This window comes from Scheffersomyces stipitis, chromosome 2 (assembly GCF_000209165.1).
Source record: "Scheffersomyces stipitis CBS 6054 chromosome 2, complete sequence".
Taxonomy (NCBI): domain Eukaryota; kingdom Fungi; phylum Ascomycota; class Pichiomycetes; order Serinales; family Debaryomycetaceae; genus Scheffersomyces; species Scheffersomyces stipitis.
In genome coordinates, this window is record NC_009042.1 from 595,301 (window position 1) to 617,112 (window position 21,812).

General features: G+C 42.6%; 8 protein-coding genes across 8 annotated transcripts; 3 read left to right on the forward strand and 5 right to left on the reverse strand. All coding sequences in view use genetic code 12, as the record gives it.

The window, feature by feature from the left end:
- The first annotated feature begins 3,657 nt into the window (after window positions 1-3,657).
- AUT1 (Arabinose-proton symporter (Arabinose transporter)) lies at window positions 3,658-5,724 on the forward strand. Its single transcript, XM_001382315.1, has one exon. It carries the CDS (start codon window positions 3,731-3,733, stop codon window positions 5,636-5,638), a length of 1,908 nt encoding a protein of 635 aa, XP_001382352.1. The 5' UTR covers window positions 3,658-3,730; the 3' UTR covers window positions 5,639-5,724.
- Window positions 5,725-6,222: 498 nt separating this feature from the next.
- Window positions 6,223-7,948, reverse strand: GLO3 (GTP-ase activating protein for Arf). The gene has a single exon (XM_001382840.1). It carries the CDS (start codon window positions 7,941-7,943, stop codon window positions 6,522-6,524), a length of 1,422 nt encoding a protein of 473 aa, XP_001382877.2. The 5' UTR covers window positions 7,944-7,948; the 3' UTR covers window positions 6,223-6,521.
- A 966-nt stretch (window positions 7,949-8,914) lies between these two features.
- PICST_40652 (inner membrane translocase component) lies at window positions 8,915-10,207 on the reverse strand (the record flags this gene model as incomplete). Its single annotated transcript, XM_001382841.1, has 1 exon — window positions 8,915-10,207. One exon carries the CDS (start codon window positions 10,205-10,207, stop codon window positions 8,915-8,917), a length of 1,293 nt encoding a protein of 430 aa, XP_001382878.2.
- A 625-nt stretch (window positions 10,208-10,832) lies between these two features.
- Window positions 10,833-12,269, reverse strand: BNA4 (kynurenine 3-monooxygenase, mitochondrial precursor (Biosynthesis of nicotinic acid protein 4); the record flags this gene model as incomplete). Its single annotated transcript, XM_001382842.1, has 1 exon — window positions 10,833-12,269. One exon carries the CDS (start codon window positions 12,267-12,269, stop codon window positions 10,833-10,835), a length of 1,437 nt encoding a protein of 478 aa, XP_001382879.2.
- Window positions 12,270-12,635: 366 nt separating this feature from the next.
- PICST_25321 (predicted protein) lies at window positions 12,636-14,180 on the reverse strand (the record flags this gene model as incomplete). The annotated part of the gene is made up of 1 exon (XM_001382843.1): window positions 12,636-14,180. A coding segment is annotated over one exon (1,545 nt), but the record flags the coding sequence as incomplete, so codon positions are not given.
- A 533-nt stretch (window positions 14,181-14,713) lies between these two features.
- On the reverse strand, window positions 14,714-17,770 carry PICST_29579 (predicted protein; the record flags this gene model as incomplete). The annotated part of the gene is made up of 1 exon (XM_001382844.1): window positions 14,714-17,770. The coding sequence occupies one exon, from the start codon at window positions 17,768-17,770 to the stop codon at window positions 14,714-14,716; it is 3,057 nt and encodes a 1,018-aa protein (XP_001382881.2).
- Window positions 17,771-18,537: 767 nt separating this feature from the next.
- PRS4 (26S protease regulatory subunit 4 homolog (TAT-binding homolog 5)) lies at window positions 18,538-19,842 on the forward strand (the record flags this gene model as incomplete). The annotated part of the gene is made up of 1 exon (XM_001382316.1): window positions 18,538-19,842. The coding sequence occupies one exon, from the start codon at window positions 18,538-18,540 to the stop codon at window positions 19,840-19,842; it is 1,305 nt and encodes a 434-aa protein (XP_001382353.1).
- Window positions 19,843-20,223: 381 nt separating this feature from the next.
- On the forward strand, window positions 20,224-21,765 carry PICST_29581 (predicted protein; the record flags this gene model as incomplete). Its single annotated transcript, XM_001382317.1, has 1 exon — window positions 20,224-21,765. The coding sequence occupies one exon, from the start codon at window positions 20,224-20,226 to the stop codon at window positions 21,763-21,765; it is 1,542 nt and encodes a 513-aa protein (XP_001382354.2).
- Between the last annotated feature and the right edge of the window lie 47 nt (window positions 21,766-21,812).

Here is a 21,812-nt window from a genome sequence, read left to right on the forward strand (position 1 = left end):
GAAATACAGGGTTGGCTCATATGTAAGCCCGTAGTAGAAAACTCCTCGGTCTCAGACCAGGGGAAAGTTCCCCAACTAAAGCCTTTAGACTGTAGTATGTTTGAATAGAGACTCCGTGGATCCCACTTTAGTTGTACGTTGAGACATCCAACTCTTACCTCATAGTGAAAATTAGACTTTCTCCTGATCGAAAACAGCTAGAGGGCTCGAGTACTTCAAATCAACATAGCTGAAAGATGATAGCAGCCAACCTTTCCGAGCTTTGGTTCTCATTTCTGGTGGCTGTGAGTCAATGGCGTTTGACTCCTTTACATATGGAAATTAGGTCCATTTTATAAAGTTTATTATTTTGTACGGTGATTAATCTTAGGAATAGCTGCGAAAATGGGTACACGTTGCTATTTGAGCAACCCAGGTCATATGGAGTGAGATCGGATCATTGGAGCACTGCTTTGGTTGAAAGGAGTGAATTACCTCTTATCTTATGAAGATGGACAACTTTAGGTGTGTTCTGGGGATTTTTGGTGCAAAATCAGCAATCACCGACAGCTCTGTCGCCAGCCTATTCCAAATTATGGGAAAATAAACACTAACCACAGTAAGTAGGAGTTCCAATATTATATTTCTCAATTAAAGTTATTGCGCAAACAGGATTGTAGTGTTATTGAACCGTGCTTCTCGCCTGGCAAGTGTTGTTTGACACATTTTCAGAGCAGTGGGGACCGGCCATGGGCTTGTGGCGGGGACCCGGAACACTTGAATCTGCAATTGTAGGAATACGATCTATATATGCAATATACGAGTAGCTACACTAACCAATTCAGGAACCAAACTGGAGTTGTAAATGGGAAGAAATGGCATTTACGAGATGCACCATTGTCCGAAGAATGTTGAGCACAAGTACCCCACAACCAACTGAAGATGGGACGAACAATTGGATCTCCACATGGGGTGTGTCTGGTGTTTCAAGACCCAACTTGCCCAACCTAGGGAATCCATCGTAAAATGCTAACGTCTCTGATGCCAGATCGGTATAAAAGTTGCCGCAAAATCAGTTGGCGCTGGCAGCTAAGGGGAAACTGCAACTTCCGGAAGAATTAATGGTCAAACAGTACTGCAGAGCCCTGAAAAGGCGCGCCAAAAGCAAGCGCTTTAGCTAGAAAATGTCCATCACCGGCAGAACAGCGTTTGAGAAAATGCGAAATATTTTTTCTCATACAGTGGTAGGAGCCTGTGGCTAACTTTCTTCGAGAACTTTATTATTGTAGGGGACGCGCGTCCCCCGCGCTGGTTAGTGTCGGCAGACATTTTTCTGAAAAGAGGCTTGACTGACTCAGACACCAGCTGGAGACCATTATATTGGGGTTTTAGCACAAACAGGTTTCTGAAGCATACAGCTTTAGTTTACCATGCATTTGATGGAACATTGTCAAGCGGCGCCAGATTCCGGGCTTGAGATTCTTCTATGGCGAGATTTGTTTAGAGCAGGAACTCAATTGGAATGTAATCCTGGAATGCGCTCTTCCACTCAAAAAGTGAACCATTTGGCTGGTTTCGGTTGACCTCTATGGTTTTCCGTTAGCGAAACTAAATTTGCTCCGGAACAGTGACATCGCAGCACAATAGTGGTAATGGGGAGTTCATTTGTCTAAAAATGGTATTTCTCTTGAAATATTCCACAATACATACAATACCCTTTGTAATTCTATGCCTCCACAAGTATTTTTTGGAGATATTACTTTTCTCTTTGGGATATTTTATCGGATTTGTACAGATCCAACGATGGAGGAATATATTGAGAGAACAGAAATCCGCTAAGAAAACTTAGATGCAAAATAGTAGAGATGTGAGATCCTTCAGCAAGCTGATGTACTCCATGTTGGACCCCGAGGTCTTGGCTGAGCGAGAAAACGGTAGCTCATACTGGCTCCAACTCCCATGGATGACAGTGGGGCTGACTTCGTGAAGAATTGTAGAACTGTAGAACTGTAGAACTGTAGAACTGTAGAAGTTGTAGAAGTTGTAGAAGTTGTAGAAGTTGTAGAAGTTGTAGACGTTGTAGACGTTGTAGGATATCATCCTCTCCAGAATTGTAACTGAAGATCACTTCGGATGGGCTGGATCGATCCCGCAACTCCGCATAGAATAGGTTCTGTAGAATGGGGTTTGAATTAGCGATGGTGGGGTCTTGGGGAAGGATCTGAATTGTCTCATAGCCCACCATGCCATTCTCATGCAACTCGAGAACGGCATTTGTTCACCGTAACCAGGATCGAAATATGGAGCACTTGCCTACTTTGGGTTGTTCCTCAGTAGAAAATCTGCATGCGGTGGAGCTGTTTTATCTATGTGTCATGTGATCAAAATGTAGAGGACGCTTGAATTTTCGGTTGAAGAGTCTAAGCTCCCCAGACTTGAGATATGCCGGTGTTCCTGATTAGCGGCTTTTAGTGAGGTTTTAGCAGCTCTGCAGCCCTGCTTTGGCCTGAAAGCTGTGTCGCTTTTGTGTCGAAGAGGCTTTTCTCGGGTGGCAAATGTGCCACAGACAGCAGGCCTGCTGGAGCTACCAGTTCCATAGCCATTTCGTAGATTGCTCCAGTTTGAAAGTCACTTATCATTGCCAGCAACTGTTAGCCCCGAATGTTGCACTGACCATTGACGTCATTGACAAAAGAACCAGTGCAAATCCTGCACAATAAAAGTTGTTACACGCCAATTCAGTCGGAACAATAATAGGTTAATCCGAGTAGGGTAGGGAACCACAAAAGAAACGGGACCAACTACGCAGGTGAATTAGCACTTATCCCCCACAAGAATCTGGAAAGCGAGGGAAACTCGGGCCCAAGCCTTCTCGATTGGCTGTTCCAGAGTGGCGATCCGACACCAGTGCACCTTCCAACTGACGGCTCTGTAGCTTGAAACGTAGACAATGTGACCATGTTCCAGCTGTAGCGAAACAGGGCAGTGGGCCAGACATGTGCAATAGTGTCTGCAATTGCATTTCTGCTCCCCCCACGGCCATAACTGAGGCAAAGAAATTTTTACTGTATGTACACACTTAGCAGGAGCACGTACAAAAATTTGTAGCCTAATCTCTGGCTCAACATTCAGATAACACCAGCCAATTTCACGAGAAGGGGAGAACACACAGAAAAGTTGGACAAACGCGTCTCCTCCTTTCTTCACCAACCTTATCTGCTTCCACTGAGGGGTCGGACCGTCTGGAAGCTGCTCTTCCGCCCCAATACTTGTCAAATGATGGTAGACGTCTGAGAGGTAGCGAAAGAGGTGGGGAACATGACAACCACAAAAAATACGTGTATGCAGACAAAAAAGTTGTGTTCTACCGAAATGACACTTGAGGGCGGCTTAACCAGACACTGCAGAACCGGGCTCGTAACCGAACCTGCATGTAACTCTAATTATGAAAGAAATGGAAAATTAATTCTGGGGAAATTGTGACTGCAGCACCTCGATGCAGGTGCCGACAATTTTTTTTAGTGATAGGGAAGACATACTGAGTTTCGTGTAGATATCTAGTTGTCACTGGACCCGATAGCGATGACTAGGTAAGATTCCAAACGAGTATATATACACAGGAGGATCCCCCGAAAGTTGTATTAAAGTTTCAAATTATCATCATCATTCTTTGGTTAGCTACAAGTGACAGTCAGTCGATTAGACTTTGCATCCACTTGAGTTTGACAATTGATATATTCCACTAGAGACAATGAGTGCTGACGAAAAAGTCGCTGCTGCCGGCCAGGACGGCTTGTTTGAACACAACAGTTCCACTTCGAGCATCGAGGACAAGAAGCCCTCCAAGAGCTCCGATGTCGATTCCGTGAACTCGCAATTAGTAGACAACTCGGTAGAGGGCAACATCTTGTCCCAGTACACCGAAAGTCAGGTGATGCAGATGGGTAGAAGCTATGCCACCAAGCACGGCTTGGACCCAGAATTGTTCGCCAAGGCAGCTGCTGTTGCCAGAACTCCTCTTGGTTTCAACTCCATGCCCTTCTTGACAGAGGAAGAGAAGGTTGGTTTGAATGCCGAAGCCACTAATAAGTGGCACATTCCACCCAGATTGATCGGGGTTATTGCCTTGGGTTCTATGGCCGCTGCTGTGCAGGGTATGGACGAATCGGTCATTAACGGTGCCAACTTGTTCTACCCCAAGGCTTTCGGAGTCGACACCATGCACAATTCGGACTTGATTGAAGGTTTGATCAATGGTGCTCCTTACCTTTGCTGTGGTATTCTTTCCTGTTGGTTGTCTGACGCTTGTAACCGTCGTCTTGGTAGAAAATGGACCATTTTCTGGTGTTGTGTCATTTCTGCCATCACCTGTGTCTGGCAAGGTCTTGTCAACAACTGGTACCATTTGTTCATTGCTCGTTTCTTCCTTGGATTTGGTGTTGGTATCAAGTCCGCCACTGTTCCTGCCTACTCTGCCGAATGTACTCCTAAACACATCAGAGGTTCGTTAGTCATGTTGTGGCAATTCTTCACAGCTGTTGGTATTATGTTTGGTTATGTTGCTTCCTTGGCTTTCTACAATGTCGGAGATAGAGGAATCCATTACGGGTTGAACTGGAGATTGATGCTTGGTTCGGCCGCTATTCCTGCTGTCATCATCTTGTTCCAAATTCCTTTCGCTCCTGAATCTCCACGTTGGTTAATGGGTAAGGACAGACACCTTGAAGCCTTTGAGTCCTTGAAGCAATTGAGATACGAAGAACTTGCTGCTGCTCGTGACTGTTTCTACCAGTACGTCTTGTTAGCTGAAGAAGGTTCTTACAAGATCCCAACCCTCACCAGATTTAAGGAAATGTTCACCAAGAGAAGAAACAGAAACGGTGCCATCGGTGCATTTATTGTCATGTTCATGCAACAGTTCTGTGGTATCAACGTCATTGCTTACTACTCTTCGTCTATCTTTGTCCAATCTGGTTTCTCTCAAACTTCTGCTTTGATCGCTTCTTGGGGTTTCGGTATGCTTAACTTCACCTTTGCCATTCCTGCCTTCTTCACAATCGATCGTTTCGGTAGAAGATCCTTATTGTTGGTTACCTTCCCCTTGATGGCTATTTTCTTATTGATTGCCGGTTTCGGTTTCTTGATAAACGAAGAAACAAACTCCAAGGGAAGATTGGGAATGATCATCATCGGTATCTATATGTTCACCATCTGTTACTCTTCCGGTGAAGGTCCAGTTCCTTTCACCTACTCTGCCGAAGCCTTCCCATTGTACATCAGAGACTTGGGTATGTCTTTTGCTACTGCCACCTGTTGGACTTTCAACTTCATCTTGGCCTTCACCTGGAACAGATTGGTCAATGCATTCACATCTACTGGTGCCTTCGGCTTCTACGCTGCTTGGAACATCATTGGTTTCTTCTTGGTCTTATGGTTCTTGCCAGAAACCAAGGGCTTGACCTTGGAAGAATTGGACGAAGTCTTCGCCGTTTCCGCCGTCCAACACGCCAAGTACCAAACCAAGAGTTTGATCAACTTCATCCAAAGATACGTTTTACGTTCCAAGGTGGCTCCATTGCCTCCATTGTACGACCACCAGAGATTGGCTGTCACCAACCCAGAATGGAACGACAAGCCAGAAGTCTCTTATGTCGAGTAGGCTCCTTGATAACACATTCATTTATTTCCTCTTTATAATTAATAGTTAACTTAGTTGTTCAATTCTTCACATCGCCTAGATAGTAATTCTAAATTATGATTTAAACTATGTTGTAGATTTTGCACCCATCCACATGAATTTGCACCCACTTGCATGCAAATTACCGATCTGTACATTCGATATACTTTGTGGGGAAGGCCCCCCTTGTCTACAGAATAAGGTAATTATCACTACATCCTGATAAGGCAGATACGTCCGAGGTCCAGAGAATCGTCTACATCTACAGTATCTTCTTCATACACCGTCTATTCCGTATGTCACGTGAGGATATGTCTTTAAATGTCTAATCGTAGAAAGCGACAAAGTTCCCGACATGTGTGCCTGAATATCAAATTTAAACATCATAGGACCTATTTCCCAAATGTTGGCGCCCAAGTCTGGAAATAGTTCAGGTGCGTAGAAAAGATACTTACGAAACAACTTTGTATAGCACATTCTTCGTCAAAAGGGATTTTGAAGGAAAGAACGGTCTGCTATTCTTCAAAAAGTCTGTCACGTGATGAATAATACAATATAGTAGTGGTAAGAATAAAAGGTTTATTAAATTACCATCTATGGCTTCAGAAGTATGTGTTACATATTGAAATATATACGGATAAATAACAAGTGGGTCACACTGGTTAGTTTCGGAACGAAACTAGAAACACTTGTAGGCAAAATGAAATGGAGATGAGTATTCAGTGGTGAATATTGTATTCATACATAGATGAATCAGGGTTTGGCTTGAGATATAGACTTTCAAGGCTGAGATTCGGAGCTTATATGAAATTTGAATTTCAGACTTTTTGACATTCGATTTAGACTAGACATCAGGTCTCATTGATCACCTCAAGAAATCCCTTAAGTACGAACCTAACTTGTTTGCACCGTCTTCCAAAGCGTCCTTCAACACGTCCAAGTCTTGGTTGGCATTACCAGAGAATTTGGAAGCAAAGTCTCTGGCTGAGGCTTCAAAATCACCCAACTGTCCAGAAAGGGAGCTGCTACGGTTACCTCTAGAAGCACCAGCAGCTGTTTCTTCTTCGCCAAAGTAAGACGAAGAAGAGATGGACTGGGCTCCGTTGAATGCTTGTAATTTGGACTTGGCCTCGTTCTGTGCCTGCTCGTCAAATCTGGGGCCTCTTCCAAAGAACTCATCGGAGGAAATACCCTTCTGGGTACCGAATTTATTTGTGACTTCGCCAGTGTACTTGACTTCTTTATACTTCTTGGAGGATGCTGAAGCCACGACGTTATCTCCCATGGTCATACCGAAGCCCAACTTCTGGAACTGCTGTGTGGTTTCTTGGACAGGGGCAGCAAGAACCACAGGCTCGTCATTACTTCTACTATTACTGCTGGATAACGACAAAGGTGCTTTCTTGGGAACTGGAGGTCCAGATGTGAAAGAAGAGCCAGAGCCAGAACCAGAGACTCCAGTCTCGTTGGGGTTGTAGCCCAATCTCTTAGCTTCTTCCGCTTCCTGTTTGGCCTTTCTTTCGATCTCGTCAAAGTCGATTTCTTCGTCATTTTTATTGATTTTCTTTGCGGCTAAACGGGAACTTCTAGGACCAGATCCTTTCGACGAGAGAATCAGTGTTTTTGCCGTAGCTCCATTCTTCAAACGCGATGAAGTGATCGTCGATGACGACACACGAGTCGAAACTGCTTTCTTCTTCGTAGCAAGACTCAAGTCGTCTGTGGAAGCAGTTGGAGTCACGTTCTTTGAAGACAAAGGTGATGGTGTCAGATTAATCGGTTTGGTCCAGTTGGAGAAGAAGTCGTCGTTCAGCGATTCGCCGGCCGAGTCAGACAACAGCATGTTATCCGTGGCGTCGTCCAACGTGACAACGTCTGGATGTTTTGCAGCATCTTCGACGGCTTTCTGTTTCAATCTTTCTTTGTATTTCACCGCCACGGGCGATGTGTACTTAGCAGTGGCATCTACTCCGTTCTTGTTGGTGACAAACTGAGAGCCTCCATGTTTGGAAAAAAACTCTTTGGCCTGTTGATTGCCGCCAAATTTGAAATTTCTAAGCTGGATTCTTTGCCACGAGTCCAAGTTCAGCGACTTGACAAATGAAATGTGAACACCAAGGTTTCTGTGGACTGCACTACATTCCAAACAGAGGAAAATACCAAATGGAATCGACGTCCACGTAGGATTCCGGTTGGGACAGTCAAAACAGACTTGGTTGGCGGGGTTTTTCTTGAGCCGGTCAAAAATACGGGCGGCTTCCTCCTTGCTGGCTATGGTATCAGACATGTTGGTGTGTGGGTGAAGAGAGGGAAGAAGAATAGTACATTGTGAAAAGTTGATCTACTTTTGTTTTCGAACGACGTGGTTGGTGCGACAGCGCTACCATGTTTCTTTTGATAAGATAGAGAGCATATGTAGAAGACTGAGTTGATGATGTTGGCAGATATGTTGATCAAGGGACGCTGTTAAAGGAGGGTAGGGTATGGCAGGGTGTTTTATTGGATGCTAATGAAATTTTGTTAGAGTCATTTTGCTGGTTGGTGTCCTTTTTTGAACAGCCAGCCTCATAATGTATTGCGCTCACAGCATGTATAGTACAATAATAGAAATGAATTATTGTATTTCGAAAAGATACTACAAAGACGAATACGAGTATTGATGATTCTTAGACTTGAGTAGGATATAAGAGCGATGTCTAAGTGCTGCGATGTTTTTTCCAGAATTCCGTTTTCTTCTCTGGCATTCGCAGCTACTAAGTATATGTACTTTTAATGTGAGAGACGTTTCAATGCTAATAATATGGCAATTATGTTTCCGTGGTACTGCATTGGTATACTTCTATTTTTCTATTTGCTTGTTTTCTGGTCATGTCTTCGTTCAACTCTTCTATCGGCCAATATCTACATCGTTTAGACCGACTTTAGTTGAAATTCACTTTATGCAAATTGGTTGCATTTGGCTGCGAAAAGTTATTCGCACCGATATTCTCACGCAACAAGTCTCATACTCTCAAATCATATAAAGATGTCCATACATAACATTATTCGATTCATATACATTTGTGCATGTAGATAATCGTTTATTCCCGATCCTCTAACTATATCATCTGGTTCAAATATTCAAAACCCTCTCCTTCTACTCAAACATAAATACATCGTCCTCATTACTATGTATGCTAAATATATATACAAATGCATCTCTCTCTACACTAATCCTAAGGATATATTCATTGTTAATAGATATCATGGATCAGTGGATCAATGGAAAGGTCTGGAACCACCACGAGCGAACTCTATGATCTTCCATCCTTCCGTAGTGGCGTTGTCGAATTCTTCTGGAACTCTTGTAAGAACCATAGCGTATGTGCTCAACTGGATATGATCCTCGGTACCTGCAGCAATGTCACCTGTCTTAGCCTTACGGTACAAATGAACCTCTTGGGCACGACAACTGACAACAATGACAGGAGTATCGTTAGGTTGCAACTGCTTGCATGTGACTACTTCAACACCACGGATATCTAAGATACGACCGTCCAGGAACAAGCCCTGTTGGATGAACTGCTTATTGTTGGCTTGCCAGACGTTGAAGGGAGCTTCGGAGAACCATTGCTTCAACACGGTTTCGTCGTTCTTGATGTAGGCATCTAAGATCTCGGGCACAATGTAGTTGGTCAATGTCTTCTGGAAGTCGGTTAAACGGAAAGAAGGATCCATCATTCTAAATTGCTTAACCACCTTGGCTTGTTCAGTTTCGGCAAAGAACCCTGTTACTTTTTCAATGATGGTTCTTATAAGTGAAATCAAGCCATTCTCAGAGTCCTGCCATTTCTCTTGCAAGTACGTAAAGAAACGGCCCACAGGTGTTTTAAGTTTGTACTCTTCCCATCTTTCACCAACAGATGGACCTGAAGCCTTATGTTCAGTGGCTACTAACTCTCCGCCAGCCTCTTCGTTCTCACGAACAGGACCCTTGACTCCCTTTCTGGCTCTTTCCTCCAATTCCTTCTCTCTCAATCTCTGTCTCTGCTCCTTTGTCAAAAATCCACCATATGAAGTCGACGAACCATCATCAATAACTTCAGAAACATCCTTGTAGACTTGTGTCTGTCTTACAGGCTCAAAGGCTTTGTCTGCTACTTCAGCACTTACACGTACTGTAGTTCTGACTCCCTTACCAACAGGAGAATCCCATGCTTTTACAGCAGCACCGCCTACAACGTCTGCAGTCAGCTTGAGCACTTTACCAGCAGCATTACTACCTTTCTGTGCTGTCTCATAAGCTTCTCTGGCCTTCTTGAAAGCTTCAGATTCAGCCATTCTTCCAGACTCATCCTGTAAAGCCTTGATATTTTCCTTCAACTCGTTCGATTTCTTGACTTCGTTCTTGAAGGTATCGAAAAAGACCTTTAAAGGCGATCCTTGTGGTGCTTGTTCTTTGTTGAAATGGATCTGTGACTCGTGGAAGCTTCTGATGGCTGTTGCCTGTACCAGCTTGTAATTCATAGACGAAGCCGTCAAAGCCTGCTTGCAAAGACTTGATTTCATCATGTGTGCCTTCAACATGGCTGCTATGGTATTTGGTAAGTTTTAGTAAATTAGATAGAAAAAATGGTAGTTATTAAAGGGTTTATTAGATCTCAAGATTCTCAGATTTTTCAGATTCCACTATCGATTCTTTATACAAGTTGGATTTGAGATATATACAACGGAATTTCCTCTGCCCAAAGGGTGTTCGATGTGCCTGTAGTCTCTTGATCACGGTAAATATTCCAGTCGGGTCCGCTCCAAAGAGTTTTCTTTATATGTACAAAATGAAGGGTTGGCCACTGATTGAAAAAAATTAGGACCAGAATTTCTTCAAAAAATTTCAGTTGGTAATTGCACGACTAGACTAGAATATGAAGAGATCAATATGGGAACAGTAGATTAATATGGATATATATATACGGAGGAGTATTTACTAATGGAGTAGATTATAGAGACTATTGGCATCATTTTTCAAATCTTACAATTTTCTAATTTTCTAATTTTCTAATTTTCCTTCTCGTAATCTCATTTATATATTATTTTATCATTAAGAGTACTATGTACATACATCAGAAAGAAACCATCTGGTTTAGTCTAGAATTGGACATGGTAGATAAATGTGAATCTTCGACATCTAAAGGTCATCTCAACGTCTGAATCTGTCCCAACATTGTGCAGCTTTGACAGCTCCGTAAAGAGCTAACGCCGTCAAGGAAACAATCTGGACCCGGTTCAAGATAGTGGCCTGTCTCTTTTCTATAGCGATAGCTTTAGCATACGGAATATCGTCACGGAAGGAGATCATGGTGTACAAGGGAAGCCATTGGAAAAGAGTTCCATTAGCGTATTTGCCCAAGGTGTAGTCCAATTTCTTGCGGATCAAGTAGAGTGGACTAGTGACTTTAGATGACATTTCGTGATAGTTATCCAAAGCGAGTTTACAGATGGCATCCAAGTCCTTTTTACGAGCATCCGAGTACTGTTTGAACGACTTAGTCACGTTTCCATGGTTGGTGTCTATCAACTCCATCAATACTCTCACGTCCTCAAAGCCACAGTTCATGCCCTGTCCATAGAAAGGAACCATAGAGTGAGCAGCATCACCGATGATGATGGCTCTACCAGTAGGGTTATGGTACGGGTAGGCCGTAACTTGCATCAAAGTTCCACGAGGATTACTTTCGTAAACTGAAATCAAGTGATCATCTCCCATAAGCTTGTAGGCATCCGGGAAGTTCTTCTTAAAGAACACAACCCATTCCTGAGCACTCTTGATCAGTTCTATGACCGACCAGGGACTAAAGAAAGTTGATGTGAATGAACCGTCCTTGTTCGCCAATGCAATCAACATGAAGTTGTGTCTGGGCCAGATATGAAGATGATTGGGATCGATAGAAAATTTTGAGGTAGCACCTTCTAGGGTGTTTGGGGGAATATAGAGCTCCAAGTATTGCATGTCGATGTACTTCTGCTGAAAGTCCATTCTCATCAGCCGCTGCATCTGGTATCTGAACTGAGAATGTGCTCCGTCAGCGCCTACAATGTAGTCGAACTCAAAAGTCTTCGGCTCAGCCTTATTATCTCTGGTATCTACAAAGGTCATGGTAGGTGTTTCATCTTCTCTCATCAAATGATCCAATTGGACCAACTTGTGGTTGAAAAGCACATTGATATCGTCAGAATGGCGCATTTCAGCCAACAAACAGTCGTTCAAAAACCCTCGGTCTATTGAGTTGATGCTTTCACCAAAAAGTCCATAAAGCTGAGATTCCTGTTTCGTTCCAGTAGTATCGTGGATCATTCTACCCTTCATTGGTATGATATGTTCTAAAATTCGGTCTGCCATCGCATCATCTACATACTTCAAAGCACGGATACCTCGGTTCGAAACTGCCAAGTTAATCGAGCGCAAATTACGTTCTGAAGCATCTACTGTTTTGGGATCAGGTCTGAGCTCGAAGAGTGTAACCGAATATCCCTTGGCTGCGAACGCCAAAGCCGCTAAGCACCCTACAAGCCCGGCTCCTACAATACCAACACCTTGGTGACGATTGGATGTATCAACACTCTCTAAAACTGACATTTCACTTGCTGAGCATAGAAGAAAGTTGTCAAAAATTTGTAAATCGATTTCGTAAATTTATTATCTCACCCTATGGGCCCATATCCGGTCACGTGAAAATCGTGAAAATTTATCTCGTACAGCATTCAGACGGTTAAGAGCATAGCATCAGGCAACAGTACGAGACGAATTTGATAGAAAGATGTTGAATTAAATCAAATAGAATTAGAGTGTCTAGAAAAACAACTTTAAACGGGAAAAAAGGAAAAATTTTCATTGTAGGAAAACAATTTCTACTTTATTTTCTCAAGTTCTGCTTACTACATATTCTTCCTCTCAGAATCCCTGTTTATTCTACTTACTCTAAGCTGCGGCTGCCGGAGCTACTTTAGCGAGCTTGGCCTTCTTCTTTTCAATACTGGCCCGTATCTCAGCTATCTGCTCTTCCAACTCTCTATTCCTATCAGCAAACTCTTCATTGGCCTTTATGGTGTTCTTCAAGTTCTCTTTCATAGTCAAATGCTCGTATTTTTCTTGAAGTGTATCTCTGGTAGTTTGTAAACGAAGCTTTTCTCCTACGGCTCTATCCAAGTCTACAGTGTAGGATTCACTCTGGCCCAAGATCTCACCATGGGTTATTCTCAAGTTCTCCAGTTGACGATTCAACTCGTTTATCTTGATAAGCAAGTCGTCGTTGACCTCCCGCAAGTTCATCAACTCATTATTGTTGCGGTTCAACGAGTTGGCTGTCATCAAATGGTACTCGTTTTCAAACTTGATTACATTAGGGTCCTGCTGTAATACTTGTAAGATTTCAAAGTTCAAATCACTGAAAAACTCATTGGAGTTGATGAATTCGTTTAATTCGTCGCCTTCAAGTTCGGCTATCTTGTCTTCATTTTCTGCGAATGCCCATGCCAATAAACGAAGAATAAAGTCGAAACCATGAAACACTATAAAATCGAGGATTATCAAAAGCTTCTCGGGCTCAAACTTGTCCTGAAAGAAAGTGAAGAGAACCTTCTTGTACATCGACTCCAAGTTGATGCCCTGGATGCTAATGTACTTGAAGAGCACAGAATTGTAGTCCTCCAACGTCCTATTGATCTTGTAGAAGAGCTCCTCCTTGATGAGAAACGAATATAGTTTGTTCAACTTAAGAAGCACATAGAGCATCTCCTCGCTACTTAGGTTGGGTATTGATTCTACGACTTTACTGATGGATATAATAAACTGGTTAGGTGGTAAGTGAGTTGTCGCCTCATTCTCGCGTCCAGGACTGGTGTTCACATCTATAGAACCAGAGCTGTTCATTTTGACTGGGGCCTTTTCGTTCGTGTAATAGTTGAAAACACGGATGATGTCCTTCAACCGAGCGTCCAATTTTAGACTCTCGATCAAACCTTCTTGTTCCTTATTGATCTCGGCGTATCTTGCCTTAGTAACGAGACTTTCGTAAGTCTCTTTGTGGTGGATTTTGTATCTGATCTGAAGCGTTTTGAGATACACCAACGACCGCAAATTCTCGGGAATACCGCTAACAAGATGGTTATCTAAGTCGTTGATCCGTCTTTCACGTATATACAGATTGCTGTAGTCTTCAATCAAGTTGTGCCAGAATTGCACCACTTCATCTTTCTCATCATTTACAAGGTCAGATAACCTTTGTTTCAAGTTTTCGCTGCCAATGGCGCCGCCAACAGTAAACAAGTCAGAATTCTCATTCATCTGTGGCAGCCCGTACAATTCGTCTTGTCGAATGACCGAAATTGTCAGCAACAGGTCGGAGTACGTGTAGCTCACTGGCACTTTAGCTGGTGTCTCGGTATTGACCGGTTCTCGTGGCGGAAGCTCGGGTGGAACCGGCACTTGCGGTTCTGATTCAGTCTCTACGCTCTTGCGAGGAGGTAAGGGAGGCAATTCTTCAGACATAGTTTACTTTGTTCTGGACTGAAAATGAAGAAACTACCAGAAGAGTTATTTATTCTTAATTCCTAAGTACATATTTTAGTTACAGAATAATAAATAGACTTGCGAGGAAATGCGCGCGATTACGTAGCCTGATGAAAATGGGGGTATATACAGTCCGTGATTTTTGATCCTCATATATAGCGATTCTCCTTGGATAAAACTCTTCTCTTAGTTTAATTATGAAGAAGTTAATAAGTAAATTCAATACCCATGGGCTCTTGCTGGAATCAAGTATTCCCCAATATCTTCAGAATTCGCCGTAAGTTTTTTCTGTGTACTTTTTATGGAGCTCGATCTGGCCCTAGCATTAGTGTCACGTGAATTTCTACAAAAGTATAACCTCTTTATGAGTAGAATACAGTGTTACAAGCTACTCTATGTTGTGTTAGTTTGTCTTCATGAAATGCCGATGTTATGCTGTATGCTGTATGCTATATGCTATATGCTATATGCTATGTTATGCTGAAAAATTTGGTTTGTAGGATGTAGTTTATCTACTTCAATTTGCGACGTTTGCTTACTATTTCCTTTGTGGGCAACTTCAGCTTCGAACGAATCGCTGGCGATAACTCCCCATCTGAAACAATCTCTAGATCCGAAGAAGCGGCCGAACTAACGTCCTCAATGACTTGCGGGACTGCCTCAATCACTTCTGATATTGAGTCTGTTACCTTCAATGGAGTAGTTTGCACTCTTCTAGGCGTTTGGGGAGATTTGGTTGAAATCGCCAATTGAGAAACACTCTCGTTGATATCGTCTGAGTCGTAGAGCGAAGGTGACAGAATAGCTCCTCTTTGAATGCTGTCTTCTACGTAGCTATCCTGGATTTTAAACTCCTTATTCTTTGGCCGAATAGCCTCGTTTTCAGGGACACGGTATTCATCGATGGCTGTCAATACCTTCTGGAATGAAGATGCTACTCTTTTGTCTTGTTCTTCCAAGTGCTTTAAGCTACGAATTTCGCGAGAAATTATAGCAAGTATGGTGCTATCGAGTTCTCTGTTCTTCTTGTTGAAGTTCTCGTTGAGAAAACGAATGACAAATGTAGGCAACACATCGGTTGAGAAATGTTTCCGGAGACTATCATTGATCATCAGCTCCCCATTAGAAGGAGACTGTTTCAGGAACGACCGAGGATCTAAAGTGTTGGGATACTCATTAGAAGAATTGACATCGATTGAAGAAAGTGCGCCGATTGAAGAATTAACACTAACTTTGCCATCAGTACTATTCTCAGTTTTATCTCTTACACTTCTAACTTCTACATTACTTCCTTTGTCGACATTACCTCCTTTGTCTACATTTCCTCCTTTGTCGACATTTCCTCCTTTGTTGACATTACCTCCTTTATCGGCATTGTCTGCTCTGTTTGCTGCTCTGGCTGCTCTGGCATCTCTGTCGTTAGCATGGAACTCTATCACCTCCAAATCATCGTCTGAGAGCGCATCTTGATTTACTTCGTCCAGCAAGTCACTCTCGCCTACAATTCTATCCTTGTGTAACTCAAGCAATTTAGTAATCAACTGCTTTCTCATACCGTTTCTTTCTTCGGCCAAAAACAACGACCGTGCCGTACGGGTCAGATACGAACCTCTCCATAATTTCTCACAAAGAGAAATATCTCCTAGCCATTTTCGGACGTTGTAGATCACATGTATTCCACAATCATTGAAGTTGTTCTGTTTGGGCACTTTAGCTGTTACGACCCTGATCTGAGCCTTGACTATGTCTACATTATATTTTTCCTTGCAATAGTCTATGATGAACCGTTTCAAAGGAACTTTGATTTGGTTGTGCTGTTGACCCAACGAGTCGAAAACAAAGATCTCTGCCCGGGAAGTTGGGACGGCTTTGGCGTCTACAGGTTCTTCATCAAAGTCTATGTGCGAGTTTGCCGAGTGGCTTACACCACCTACTTCAGATGGCTCCTGTGAACTGCCAGAAGAGTCTACAGAGTCTTGTTCGTCTTCCTGACTATCGGGAACTTGAATAGTGGCCTTCTGATTTTGCGCTCCTTTTAACAACTCAGGTAATCCTCTTATGATGGAACAGTACCAATGGGCATGTTCGTTGATAGGGATAATGACATATGGATATGACATGAGGTCGACTTTACTGAGCCATCGCTTGATATTACCGTAGTAATCAGGCGAATCTTGAGTGGCAGATTTGGACATCAACTTAGTGAAGAAAAATGAGTTGAATGCATAGACTTCGTTCTCTCGCACACGGCGTTCTTTGATAGCTCTGTCGATTTCATATTGAATAAAGAAGTCAATGATGGTATCATTGATCCATTCATTGTTGTAGAGTGTCTTGAAGTCAGAATAAGCTATTTTGAATACGTTATTGTTGGCAAAGGTGTATTGCAAGTCTGGTGAAAACGACTTCGGAGTCTCTCGAATAACGGGAACTTGAACTTTTTGCAAACTTTCGCTATTCTCAGACTGATCCAATCGCTTGAAATCAAAATGATCACTGGTTTTTGATCTCGTAGCTCGTTGTCCATCACCAAAGAACTTCTTGGGTGAAATCTTGTTAATGTTGAACAACGAGCTCAATCTACCAGGCTGCTTTTTATTGGCATTGTTGGCCATATTCGTCCGCACTATGTCTAGATCATCCCTCGTCATTGTTACGTCGGGTTGTACGTTCCACCGCTGGTGCTGGCGAAAATTGTCTCTGAACTCGTCATCTTCCAAGTCGTGGTTGGCTATCCAATAGCTGCCAGTGCCAGCGATACGGAGTACAACTGCATATTCAGCAAACTTGATCCATTGAAGCTGGTCTTCGCCATGAATTACACTGAATTCTACGATCTTGCCATAACGTGTGAGAAAGATATACTCGTTGTTGGCAGAGATATGCAACTTTACTAAGTGCAGAGCTTCATCCTGACCTTCTATTTCTAGTGAAGACAAACTCATAGTAACTCGCGGCTTCTCGTCTATCAGACTGGAGCTACGATTAACCACATTGCCGAATATATCTCTGAGTTGCGGTAACTGTTTGTTAGAATCAGGCGAACTCTTAGCACTAATATTCTTATCACTACTAATTACATTTGTAGATTCAGATTCAGACTTTTCCAACGGCAAATTCACAGCAGAAACCTGAATTGCGTCATCTCTTGGTATTCCTACAGTTCTTGGACTGGGAATACGGACTGGCTTTGTTTTTGTTTGTGCAAAAATTGAATGAGAGCTACTTATGTGAGAATTTGAAGTATAATGAGAATTTGATTTTGAATGTGAGAGTTGATCGAGCTTACCTCTGATGGCCGATGCTCGGTGCAATTTGCTCAGCAACTCTTTGGCTAGTGGGGATTTAGGCGATGTTGGGCTTCGTCTTGTCACAAGATGACTTCTTGGAGAGATGCGGGACTTGTCTGTGAGTTTGTTCATGGGCTTGATGCCTCCCCCAAGATGACTCGAGGTTATAAGTGAAGTGCTGCCGGATCCAGAAGTTCCGGACTTGATTTGGACCGTCTTGGGGCGACTGGTGAGCGACCGAAAGTCCTTCGAGTGAAGACTCGAACGCTCGGAACTCATGGGCTTGATATACGTAAAGTTGTAGGTGAAGTTACAAGTGGAGCTGTTGTAGATCAATATAAGTTATGGCATGCGCGAAAGTGAGACTTGAGGAGAAATAGTGAGGATAGTGAGAATAGCGAAGAATAGCGACAAATTGTGAGAAATAGCGACAAAAAGCCAGGCAGCTTTAGGGAGGAACTGCGAAAAACAGCAAGCGACGCGTAGAAATAGTGTGGAAATTAGAGGGAAAATAGAGACCTGGCGAAAATTGAATAATGAAAATAGAACAGATTTTGCTAGTACTGAAGCTCCACATACTCATAAAGTTAACTCAGCCAATTTGGAAAAGTTTTGCTTGTTCTATTCATAATCTACCTTATGTGTATTTGTTGCTGAAGAATTGAAGAAACTCACGTGACTTAATAGGAAATTTTATATACCGTACAACAATATCAGCAGTTTGCAAGTAAGTGAAAGGTTGGCTATTGAGGAGAAAGAACGAAGAGGAGCTATGGATATAGATCTGGACCATATGACTAAATGAACTTGGATAACTACAGTACAAAGTATGCTATGGTTGTGTAAACTTAATACAAACATTGTTCGTATATTTTTGTCACGTGTAGTTTTGTCACGTGTCAGTGGCAACACTCGAAATCGAATATTTAGATTAACGTAATGAATATTGAAATATCTAGAATTCAATCCTGACGAATTATTACCGATTTCTTTTACTTTTATTCCCATTTCACTCAATTCACACCATGGGACAAGGACCATCGGGAATGCCTGGAGGCGATGGCTTCAACAAAAAGAAAGACGACAAGAAAAAAGAAAAGCCCAAGTATGAACCTCCCGTAGAATCCAAGTTTGGCAAAAAGAGAAGAAAGGGACCCGACACCGCTGTGAAATTGCCTTCAGTATATCCCAACACTAGATGCAAATTGAAGCTCTTGAAGTTGGAAAGAATCAAAGACCATTTGCTTTTGGAAGAAGAGTTTGTGACCAATCAGGAAGCTTTCCAGCCTACTGAGGCTAAACAAGCCGAAGAAAGGGAGAAGGTAGATGAACTTCGTGGCTATCCAATGTCTATTGGGACTTTGGAAGAAATTATTGATGATGACCATGCCATTGTTTCCAGCACAGCAGGATCTGAGTACTATGTATCGATTATGTCGTTCGTAGACAAGGGCTTGTTGGAGCCTGGCTGCTCTGTGCTTTTGCACCACAAGACTGTATCTGTTGTGGGGGTCTTGCAAGACGATGCTGATCCTATGGTATCCGTGATGAAGTTGGACAAGAGTCCCACGGAGTCGTATGCCGATATCGGTGGTCTCGAATCCCAAATCCAGGAGATCAAGGAGGCAGTAGAGTTGCCGTTAACCCACCCAGAGTTGTATGAAGAAATGGGTATAAAACCGCCTAAGGGTGTCATTTTGTATGGTGCTCCGGGTACGGGTAAGACGTTGTTGGCGAAGGCTGTAGCTAACCAGACCAGTGCGACGTTTTTGCGTATTGTAGGCTCAGAGTTGATCCAGAAGTACTTGGGTGATGGTCCTAGATTGTGTAGACAAATTTTCCAGATCGCTGGGGAACACGCTCCCTCCATCGTTTTCATTGATGAGATCGATGCCATTGGTACAAAGAGATACGAATCGACATCAGGTGGGGAACGTGAAATCCAGAGAACAATGTTAGAGTTGTTGAACCAGCTAGACGGGTTTGACGATAGAGGAGACATCAAGGTCATTATGGCCACCAACAAGATCGAGTCATTGGATCCAGCGTTGATCAGACCTGGAAGAATTGACAGAAAGATCTTGTTTGAGAATCCCGATGCTAACACGAAGAAGAAGATCTTAACCATTCACACGTCGAAGATGTCCTTGGCTGACGATGTCAACTTGGACGAGTTAGTTACTTCCAAGGACGACTTATCTGGAGCTGATATCAAGGCCATTTGTACGGAAGCTGGTTTGTTGGCGTTGAGAGAAAGAAGAATGCAAGTCAAGGCTGACGACTTCAAGTCAGCCAAAGAGAGAGTACTCAAGAATAAGGTGGAGGAGAACCTTGAGGGGTTGTACTTGTGATGCATAGATTAGTTTACTAATGAATACGATACTATAGCATAATGTTGTAATAGCTGTTAATAGATATTGGTAGCAGAAGTTTTCGTAATTTGCATAGGTACTATTTGTGCTCATACTGTGCCTGGGTCCTCTTTTATATAGTGAGGATATACCATTAGCATAGTCTGGTGGTAAGCCCAGAAAGTTTTATCAACACTATAAAAATACAACTTATTTACTTTTGACACCGCATTTAGCTAGTACAATTAGCAAAATATTGGTTCGGTGTCTATTGGTTGCGAAATAAGTATTTAAAATCTTGATACAGTACAGAAGAACTGAAACTTTTCACTTTTTTTGACCATCTCAATTTCCATAAAACCACCATACTCCATATACCTCATGTTACAGAGGGCCCTGCTATTTAGAACCATACGACGAGTTCATCCCAATACGCTGCTAACAATCTCCGAATTTTCAGATCGGAATGTCCACACAAAGGTTAAAAGAACCAAAGGGTTCAAGTTTCAAGACATTCGTTCACCTGCCAGAATTCAGAGTGGATATGATCTCATAGAAGAGAATTTACACGAGTCATCTCGCGAAGCTCCTCAGTATGCCTCTTTGAACGCATTGCCGACTCTCTTGTACCGTAAACGGTTTGAGAAACTGGCGAAAGTCCATGAATTCGAATACGGCCCAGAACTGCCTCTCTTCACTGCTGAGCAAGTGTATCTTCGATTTTTCAAAGGAGAACGCGAAGTTCTTCCACCTATTGATCTAAACAAGACGAATTTCTTGGATATTGTCCAGCAGCGGTATCTCGATTTCAATGATCATGTCGACTTTGTACGGGTGTCTCATTCTGTGGAAGTTCTTGGAAGATCTATCATGAGAGAAGCCATCTACAGGCAAGCAATGTACCAATACTTCAGACCGAAGACTTTTTATGTGACAACCATAAAGAGCTTGTCTAGTAAATACCCTATAAATTCACATAGCTTATACTTCGACACGAATACCAACTCGTCCGAAGTAGCTGCGATGCGCAAGTTTTTCAGCTTCACCAAGTATAGGGCTCTATCACTCCTCCATGTCTATGTGGGAATGAAATACTTAGAAAATCCTTCTGAGATTGACCAATTTACTTCGCGCCTTATAGCAAGTGTGGTCAGGAAGCAACGAAGACTCGGCGGGAAGCCTTCCAAAGATGTCTACGATGTTAGTCAGTTTGTGAATTCGTTCAGAGACGATTTTCTCACCAACGCCAAATCTGCCACTACAAATTACAGAACTGTAAATCTGGCTGTGGTCTTTCGAAATACCTTTAGACCACGCTTGTTCCCAGACTCGGGGAGGTTGCCTCCCATTCCGACATTCACCAATCCTCTGCTCAGCAACCTTCTTCTCAATATCGCTCTTATAAATCCTCATTCACAGGTTCTCATGCTAGGGGACAATAAAAATGTCATATCTTCTGTAGCAAAGAAGTTAGATAGACTTGGAGACCTCGTAATGCGAAGGCTAATCATGGAATATCTCTTTTCCAACAATAACAAGCGCAGCGGACTCCTCATGGATTTCCATTTCCTCAACTCCAATGTCGTGTACGGAAGACTCACAGAAGTCCTTTGTCTACATAAGGGATTACAAAACAAGGAGCACCAAGAGGAACTATTGCATGATGTGCGGAGCAACATCAACTTTAAGAAATTCTATGAGAGATTTGGCGATTTCTTTGAAAGATTAATTGCTGTTCTATATATGGATGATAGACATAAGGTACGTGAATGGGTGTTTGCTGTCATGGATGTGGTTACCAGTACCATTACCAAAGAATCAGAGAATGGAGCTATCATATTGGAGAAGGAGAGATTTGTCGACTTGGTGGAGAAATACGGATTCCACGACGAGCGTGCACCAAACTTCACCTTCAAGGCATAATTTATAGATGAATAACGAATATAAAGAAACATATTTTCCTGAAGTTG